At 50.1% G+C, this 9,471-nt stretch overlaps 1 protein-coding gene across 1 annotated transcript; it reads right to left on the reverse strand.

Moving 5' to 3' along the window:
• Positions 1-3,852: 3,852 nt before the first annotated feature.
• On the reverse strand, positions 3,853-8,697 carry RHEX (regulator of hemoglobinization and erythroid cell expansion). The gene is made up of 5 exons (XM_028129263.2): positions 8,687-8,697; positions 8,412-8,512; positions 6,578-6,739; positions 5,123-5,193; positions 3,853-4,352 (listed from the first exon to the last, which is right to left on the reverse strand). The coding sequence occupies exons 1-5, from the start codon at positions 8,695-8,697 to the stop codon at positions 4,152-4,154; spliced, it is 546 nt and encodes a 181-aa protein (XP_027985064.2). The 3' UTR covers positions 3,853-4,151.
• Between the last annotated feature and the right edge of the window lie 774 nt (positions 8,698-9,471).

Here is a 9,471-nt window from a genome sequence, read left to right on the forward strand (position 1 = left end):
ATAAGACAGGGTCCCTCAGAGAATTCTGCTGAAGTTCTAAGGTGGGCATTTGGGTGCTTGCTCCTTTAGAATAAGAATGTATTGAAGACAGGTGGACTTTATTCTGGTACACTGTTTATTCCCAGTTCATTATTATCATGTAACCAACCATCACCAGGTTGCCGGTAGCAGGTCAGTTTCTCTGTATCTTCTTATAAGATCGTTTTGGAGAGGTTTTCATCCAGTTCTCGCCCACAGAGGAACCCAGAGTGAGAGGGGCAGCATGGCTGTTCCCTGCAGGTGCCGATGACATACCACACGGGAGAAAGTGACTTCACTGTACTAGAAACTGTACAGGTGACCATTCACATCTAGGCAGCCAACCTTCTAAGCTCCCAGGAGCATCCTAAGCAAAAGGCCACTTTATTTCTGGCAACATGGCTAGCAATGACTTTGAGGAGCAGTTCAAGTTGCTAGCTGTCTCCAGTCATCAGCTTCTTGGCCCAAACTCCTCAGGACATGAAACGAGCCCTTCTCTCTACTTACCGGGGCATCTGAGGAGTCATCTGCACCATCGACAGTCAACCAAACCTCTGTAACTCACTTGGAGCCACACTTTCAACTTGCTTCCTAAACAACACTCCCCAAGAATGCCTGCCCTTTATAAGCAATCGGGGTGGGTGCTAATGTTAAACTCCATGATATATTTATTGGCTCTAACATGTCATACTTTTGAAGCCAATCATAGCGGAGTTCATTAGAGACCTTAATCATATGGTCGGTGACATTCAGGTCTCTGTTCTCTTTGACAACAACTCCCTGATCCAAGTCTCCCCACTGTCTCTGAGCCCAGGCACGGACATTATCCCATGCAGTTCAGAGAGCCTGCATCCAGTCAGGCCTGCCCCCTTTTCTTCTGCCTCTTCTCCCATCAGTAGATTTCCACTCTTCTTCTTTTTTTAAAAAATATCTTTTTATTGATTTCAGAGAGGAAGAGAGAGGGAGAGAGAGACAGAAACATCCACGATGATAGAGAATCATTGATCGGCTGCCTCCTGCACATCCCCCACTGGGGACGGAGCCCGCAACCCGGGCATGTGCTCTCGACCGGAATCAAACCCGGGACTCTTCAGTCCGCAGGCCGATGCTCTATCCACTGAGCCAAACCAGCTAGGGCCCACGCTTCTTCCTAAGCTGAGTTCAGAAGCACCTCTCTGTGGGCTGTATTCTCTGATTAGGTCCACCTAATCCTAACACTCTTGCACCGACTTTGCCCAACATTGATAGGCTGTGGTTTCACTGCTCTGTTAATTCCCCTCTGCCACACGTTATTTTGCACATGTTCCTGCCTGTCGTCACAACTAGGTCATGCATGCTGGGACCCCACCCGCACAGCTGCTCAGCCTTCATTTTACATATGCTCCTCCCCACCCCCAGGGCCTGTTCATGTTCTGCAGAAAGCAGGCGCTCGATCTGCCCGACTGTGCGGCTGCCGCGTCCCCTCTCCTGGCGTGGGAACGGTCTCGGCCGTGTCCCCGTGCAGTCTCTTTGGCTGCATTGTACATGCCTGAACTTCTTCAGTTCTCTGTCATTTTGTTTGTTTATTGTGTGTGTGTTTTATTTTCAAAAGAGATCAATAAGGAGTACAGTTTCGCTTCTGGATGCAAAGACAGTGTTGTTGTCAGTGTTTATTCCTCATTCCGCCCCTCTAATCAATAGAATCGCCTTTCTCCATTAAGAAAAGCTTTCTAGGGAGATATCTTCATCCATTCTGGCTGCCTAACAAAATGCCACAGACTGGGTGGCTTATAAACAACAGAAATTTGTTTCTCACAGTTTTGGAGGCTGGCAATCCAACATTAGGGTATCAGCATGGTTGGCGAGGGCCCTCTCTAGGCTGTGGACTGCTCATGGTATCCTTGCAAGACAGAATGGCTGCCCGAGCCAGTTTGGCTCAGTGGATAGAGTCGGCCTGTGGAATAAAGGGTCCAGGGTTTGATTCCGGTCAAGGGCACATGCTTGGGTTGTGGGCTCGATACCCAGTAGGGGGCATGCAGGAGGCAGCCAATCAGTGATTCTCTCCCATCATTGATGTTTCTATCTCTCTCTCCCTCTCCCTTCCTCTCTGAATACAATTATATATATACAGAAGGGATTAGGGAGCTCTGTGGGATCTCTTTTATAAGAGCACTAATTTCATTCACAAGGGCATCACCCTCATGACCTAATCACCTCCCGAAGGCCCCATCTCCTAATGCCATCACCTTGGAGGTTAGGATTTCTACATATGAATGGGGGGGAGGGAAGGGCACAAACATTCAAATCTAGCAGGAAAGAGCAACAATGGCAGGTAAGGTGAAGGGACATATAGATCAGCAAATATTTCAAGCCATAGAAACCAAGCCAGAACCATTCCTTCAGTTTCTTGGGGAAAAAAAGGAACCTGGGAATAGGAAAGCCACCCACTGCTCCCCGTACCAGGGCTAGAAAGTCATTTTCAGCCAGCAAAGGGAGCAAGTTCATAAACCACCTCTAAGATCTGAATGCCTCTCATCTGGAGTTTGAATTCGGCTAAGAGTATTCCTAGGGTTTCCACTTTGGGAGATGTTTAGCTATGGTGAACATGTAAAAAAAAAAAATCTGTCTTAATTAACTGTTGGAGAAAGTATATTGTATATTCCTCTAGTCACTGCTTACTGCATGCAATCAATTTTAAGTTTGTTTTTAAGTTAATTCTCTGAGGTTTCCTAGGACTAGGATATCCGCAAACAATGACAAATTTCATCCTCCTTTCCAATAGTTATAGCCCTTATTTTTGTCAAGTGTTTAATTGAACTGCTTAGAACTTCTAGAATGATTTTAGATAATGAAGGAAATAGCAGGTTTGTGGGCATTCTTACTTTGTTCATGATCTAATAGGACTATGTCTAGGACCTTACAGTTAAATATCACCCATCTACTGATTTCAGATAAGCTATTCTTAATTGAGTTAAGCAAGTGTCCTTTTATTCCTAACTAGAGGCCCGGCGCATGAAATTCTGCTCAGGTCTGGTCCCTAGGCCTGGTCTGTGATCAGGGCCATCTTCCCCAGCTGCCGGCATCCAGTCCCACTCTCCCCCTCTCCCCCCAACTAACTCCCAGTTCCCTGTTTGCCATCAGGCGATTGGAGCCTGCCGGCCAGGGGGAAGGACCAAGAGGTTGGCCATTCCCACCTGCTAGCCAGCCCCGCCCTCTGCCGCCAGTCACCCTCTGTGTGTGGGGCGAACGGTGGGGTAGGAGCCTTGGCCTGGCACCGCCTTCATCTGGCACCACCCACCCCTGGTTCCCCATTCCCCATCAGGTGATCAGAGCCTACCGGCCAGGGGAAGAGACCGAGAGGTTGGCCGGCAGGCCCCAATCTGGTGATCAGGGGATTGAGCATCTGCCCCCTGCATTGAGCATCTGCCCCCTGCTGATCAGTGTGCATTACAGTGACTGGTCATTCCGCCGTTTGGTCGATTTGCATACTACCCTTTTATTACATAGGATTGGTTAAAAAGGAAACAACAAACCAGGAATGGATACTGGATTTTATTAGGTTAAATTTGGGAAGTTGTTCTTGTAGTAACAGATTGTGATGCTGGTTGACGTTTAGCAGGCAGTATTTGTCATCTCTCATTCATAAGAAACAGTGAGTCCAAAGGTTGAGTGATAGTGGGCTTTCTAAGTGGGCTATTTAAAGTTCTGAGGGCGAAGCAGGATTACTCAGCAGCACAGCTCTGAGAAAGGGACACACGCTGGGCTGGGCCAGAGGAAAAGAGGAACCGGTGGTTGCCATTTTATTTACAACTTTTAAGGAAGTTGTTCACTGCCAATAATTAAATAGCTCAAAGGTTAATTTAATTGTAAGGCTGCCAAACAGGACTCTACTATAGCTGATTAAAATCTTTAAAAACAATTTTCTATGGAGACTTTCCCTACTGATCTGCTTCAGTGAGCTCAGACTCAACCTGGAAGCTCTTCCTAACTTCCCATCTGAGCCTTTCTTGCTGAGATACAGCCTATTTTTTCTCCCAAGCTTTGTTAAGAAAACACACACACACAAAAAAAAACCACAGAAAGTAATTCCCTACGAAATAAGTACGAGAATTTGTAGAGAACTTGACCCCATTTAGAAAGGCAGACCCTAGACTTCACATGGCCACTTGGGAGTACTCTACGGGCTCAGAGGCAGCAGGGTTCACAAAAGTCCAGAGATTGTGCTTGTGGCTTTTTGGGTTGATATTGACATAATCTGTCATGTCCTCGATGTCCTCATAGTCCAGGGCGGATTCATTGTCTAGTCCTCCTGTGGCTGGAAAGACCACTTGTGTGTAATTCACCTTCTTGGTGGCCTTGGGGAAAAAGAGCAGAGAAGAGTAGGTCAAGATTCCTCCCATGTCTGGAGGAGGTAGGACGCCAGGACTAAACTCTCACTCAGAGAGGCTTGCCCCCGGCTGGATGAGAAGGAGCCTGGGTCCCAGGCAGTCACGGCTGAGAGCAGCGTCAGGGCAGTGAAGAAGATTGCCAATGCCTTTGTTCCTCCTGTCTGCAGGAGATGCATGGGTTTAAGGGAGAAAGATGTAGAGAATCAATTCAAATGAGGTCAGGACTCAGAGCAGTGGCCCAGTGACTGGGCTATGGGGAGAAGGAGGCTTCCCATGAGCACTCCCATTAAAAAAAAATGGGGGGTGGTGAACCTGATTTCAGAGAGAGAGGAAGGGAGAGGGAGAAAGAGATAGAAACATCAATGATGAGAGAGAATCGTTCATTGGCTGCCTCCTGTATGCCCCCTACTAGGGATCGAGCCTGTAACCCAGGCATGTGCCCAGACCAGGCATCTAACCTCGACCTCCTGGTACATGGGTCAATGCTCAACCACTGAGCCACACTGGCTGGGCAGCACTTCCATTTTTACAGCCCACTCGGACCCACTTTGCTTGGATGATCCCTGTGGACAAGGGGCTGTGAGTGAATGCCTAATCACCCTCTCCTGAGGATGCTGCGGTGACTCACAAAGCCCCCCCCCCCTCCCTTCTTGCTCCCATCTCTGGAGCCCGGCGGCCTGAGTTCTCGGACCCCAGGCTGCATATGGAGGGCTGGGATTGCTAGGAGTGACCATTACCTGGCAGGGGGGAGGCGAGCGGCCGGCGCTGTCCGAGTTGTCGGAGCTCTCTGAGGATGTGTTGCAGTCATCTAGAGAGAAATAGAAAACTTCTTCTAAAGAAGGCTGGAGGGTGTTAGGAGAGGACAGAGACCATGGAAGGGAGGATGGGACAAAGACAGAGGCAGAGCCAGCAATGCAAAGAGGAGCGGGGAAGAGAGATAAAGAGCTCCCAAAAGGGAAAGAGGGATAGAAAAAGAGAAGGGAAGGGAGACAGAGCCTCCAAAGATAGCCAGGAACATGGCCTGGAGTCCAGGCGCTGCTGTTTGTCCTGAAACTAACGGGCTTGCTTGTGCTTGGGTGCAGTAAACAGGGACATGCTGAGACAGTGTGCCCCAAGCAAACAGCTCTGGCCTCAGAAGTCATGGGCACAGGTTCTAGTCTAACCTGTCCCTAACTCCAGGCAGGTCACATCATTTTTTGTGCCCTGGTTTTGTCCCCTGTAAACCAAGAGGATTGGACGATGATCTCTGAGCTCCCTGGCAACTAAAGGGCCTCTGAGTCTGGCCAGGTTCTGGTGCAGCTTTAGGGTCAGGGGTCATGATGGCCGAGGCCAGTGCCTCTCCCATTCTGCTGAAACTCTGAGTGGCATCTTCTGGCCTCCATGTGCCCCGAGGCCTTAGCTCAGTGCTAGGAAGCCTGACAACCAGATCTCTCCATCTCAAAAGATCACAGTGGAAGGAGGGAGCAAACCCAAATCAATCAAGAGATAAACCAATGGGAAAAAGTATGGCCTCTGGAGGGTGCTCCTCCAGGGGTCATTGTCATGCCGCAGAAGCAACAATTTCCACTGTGTCAGCAGGGACCTGGTGGGCCTCCCGAGCCCCGAGATAGAAAGCAAGAGGGTGGTGAGCCTGTTGGTCCACTTGCCAGAGGCAGACATACATTTGAACCATCAGCAAGACTCATATTTATACTGAAGTACCCGGATACCCATGAGGATCTAAGACGGAGCCCCTGGGAGTACGGCGGAGTCAGCTTCTGGGACCAGCCAATGACACTGGCCAGATGGCAGGATGCATAGCACCAGCCACGGCTAGACGCAGGCAGAGTCCGTCAGAATCTTGGCTCCACCACTAACTGGCCAGGTGGAAGAAAAGATGCCTCAGTATTGCAAAGACAGGAGCAGAAACAGTCCCCAAGCCCCCTCTGCCATCGTTCACACGTGACCAGACCTAACAAAGAGCTTAGACCCTCACACACCCAACAAGGTCTGCCCCACTGACGGGGTGAATGACTTTCTGGAAAAGGTAGGGTAGTGAAACCTCTAAAGGTAGGGGGTGGGGGCGACGGGGAGGAATCTGGGCTGGGTTTGGGCAGCAGGGACAGATGTGGGCTGCTGTGGGGAGGCCCTCCGGCTATCTAGACAGAGCACAGTACACTTTATGACCCTGTTTCCCCAAACCCGTCACTCACTCCTGTAACGGGGCTCCCACGGAGGGGTGCTTCTCTCTGCCCCAGTCTCCTTCATCTCCTTCGTCTCCTTCGTCTCCTGTGCAGCAGGGGAGCGGTGGTGGGCAGGGCTGGGCTTGGGGGCCCAGAGCCTGGATCTTTTGAGTAACTGTTCATTCTCTTTGGCTAGAGGGAACAGAGCAAGAGTCCAAAGTGAAAGCTCCCTGCAGGCAGGCACTCCTATTTCTGAGCAGCACTCTCCTTAGGGAAAACGATCAGAAGGATCTTTTCAAATCTCAGCCCCCTCCACTGTGACACCCCTCATCTCACTTGGAGAAAAAGCCAAAGTCCCAACCTTGAAGGCCCTCCATGGCCTCACTCCTTCTTCCTCTCTGACCTCACCTCCTTCTCTCACGTCACCTCCTCAGCTCCAGCCACCCAGCCTCTGCTCCTGCTGTGATGTGTCAAACACTCTCCCTGTCTCAGGGCCTTTACAGGTGCAGGTCACTTCCTCGCTTCCCTCAAGTTTATAATTAAACTAGAGGCCCGGTGCACAAAATTCGTGCACTTGGGGAGGGGGTCTCTCAGCCTGGCCTGCACCCTCTCATAGTCCAGGAGCCCTTGGGGGATGTTCGACTGCCAGCTTAGGCCTGCTCCTAGCACTGCCATGGAGGCGGGAGAGGCTTCTGCCACCGCTGTTGTGCTCCCCAGCTGTAAGCCTGGCTTCTGGCTGAGTGGAGCTCCCCCTGTGGGAGTGCACTGACCACCAGGGGGCAGCTCCTCCATTGAGTGTCTGCCCCCTGGTGGTCAGCGCACATCATAGCGACACGTCATTCAGCAGTTTGATCAATTTGCATATTAGCCTTTCATTATATAGGATAGGATGTCAGCATCTCAGGGATGCTGGCCACCACTCAATCCATATCCTTTGCCTTGCTTTTTTTCTCCCTAGCATTTTTCATAATCCAACCCATGTATTTTACTTATCTTATTTGTTGTCTGTACCCCCAAGGAATGTATGTTACCTAAGGGCAGGGATTTTTTTTTTGTTTATTTCCTGTTGTATTGAATGAATGAATGAGTGAATGAATGAACAAACAGAGGGATGGATGGATGAATGGATGAAGAGAAGTCTCGACTTCCTTTACTGGAAAAGCCTTCATGACATTATCCTGCCCAATCTCCTGCCTTAGCCAAAGAAATGTTTTATTTTCCCTAATTGTAATATCTTCCCAGGACACAGCTTCTCTATTCTCCATTGTGAAGCAGTTCAAGAATTGAAGATGAACTCTTAGTCTAACCCCATGGTCGGCAAACTGCGGCTTGCGAGCCACATGCAGCTCTTTGGCCCCTTGAGTGTGGCTCTTCCACAAAATACCACGGCCTGGGCAAGTCTATTTTGAAGAAGTGGTGTTAGAAGAAGTTTAAGTTTAAAAAATTTGGCTCTCAAAAGAAATTTCAATCGTTGTACTGTTGATAGTTTGGCTCTGTTGACTAATGAGTTTGCCGACCATTGGTCCAACCTAACCATACTGCCTTCTGTATCAATTCAAAGCCATTTCTTCACGTTCAGTCCTTTGTGGTGATGAAGAAAATTAATTAGGCCCAGGTTCAATGAGGCCACCCTCACGAGCATTACAGAAGCCTGTCTCTAGGCAGAAGGTCCAGGTAGTGGAAGGACTCTGGGCCGTGATTCCCAACCAGAAACAGGTTGGGTCAGAGTGGGGGGCCATTTGGCCAGTGAATCCTCAAGGTTTTCAAGTGATACTCAGGGACTCCAAAGGGAGCTGGCCTTGCTGCAGGCTTGGGAATGGTCCCTGGGGGTAACTAGGAGGGGAGAAGACGCTGAGCCGGTTACCCATGTGTCTGCTGAGCAAGTAGTAGATGGCTGCGAGGAGGCAGGCCTGTAGGACCAGGGACACGACTGCGATCACTAAGCCATGCCAGAGCTTCATGTCTCTGTTGGGAAAGGAGAGGGGTCAGAGTGAGAAGTTACAGACATGCCAATACAGCCGCAAACCCATCTCCGCCCGGAGCCAGAGGCAGCCCTCTGGTGTGGCTGTGTGTCTGCTCTCTTGACAGGAAGGCCTGGGAAGCCAGCTATAGCAGTTAGCCTGGTGGGACCTCACTCACTCTGTCAGCATGGCCAGCTTCCTGCAGGGCGGCCTAGGGCTGTGAGTGGGGCTCAGGCGCTTCCCAGTGCAGCAGGAAGAGGCTTGAGAGGAGCTACCTTGCGCACCTCGTTTCCAAGTAGTGGCGCCAGCAGACCCGTCAGGAGACCTGCAGGAGGCAAGGCAGCTCTGGTCAGGACTCCCGGCCTCACGTGAACCCAGTTCTCCTCGGGCAAGTCAGCGGCTTGGGGCCATTTGCGCTCCTCTCCCAGAGCTCCAAGTGACTGTGCACGGAATGAAAACCGCAGAACTAAGATGCTGCAAAGAAAACGCAGGAATGCTCGAGATAAAGCAAGAGGGGATTTTCCAGGAAAAACTATGATCGTGAAGGATTTGGTGACTTGATTGAAAAAGGGCACAGATTTCTCATGCAAATTTCAGTACCGGACTGATTTCCGGGGCAGCTGCAAAAGGAAGACTAGACTTGACCAGGAGAGCTTGATTGTGGCAAACAGCCGGAGCTAGGCCAGTATGTCTGCAAAATCAACAGCGTTCCACTTTTAAGGCACTCTTTGGTATTTTAAAAAAATATATCTTTTTATTGATTTCAGAGAGAGGAAGGGAGAGCGAGAGAGAGATAGAAACATCAATGACGAGAGAGAATCATCGCTTGGCTGCCTCTTGCACGCCCCACACTGGGGATTGACCCTGCAACCCGGGCATGTGCTCTGACTGGGGATCGAACCATAACCTCCTGGTACATGGGTTGATGCTCAAACACTGAGCCACACAGGCCAGGCTCTAATG

This window comes from Eptesicus fuscus, chromosome 22 (genome assembly GCF_027574615.1).
Source record: "Eptesicus fuscus isolate TK198812 chromosome 22, DD_ASM_mEF_20220401, whole genome shotgun sequence".
NCBI lineage: Eukaryota > Metazoa > Chordata > Mammalia > Chiroptera > Vespertilionidae > Eptesicus > Eptesicus fuscus.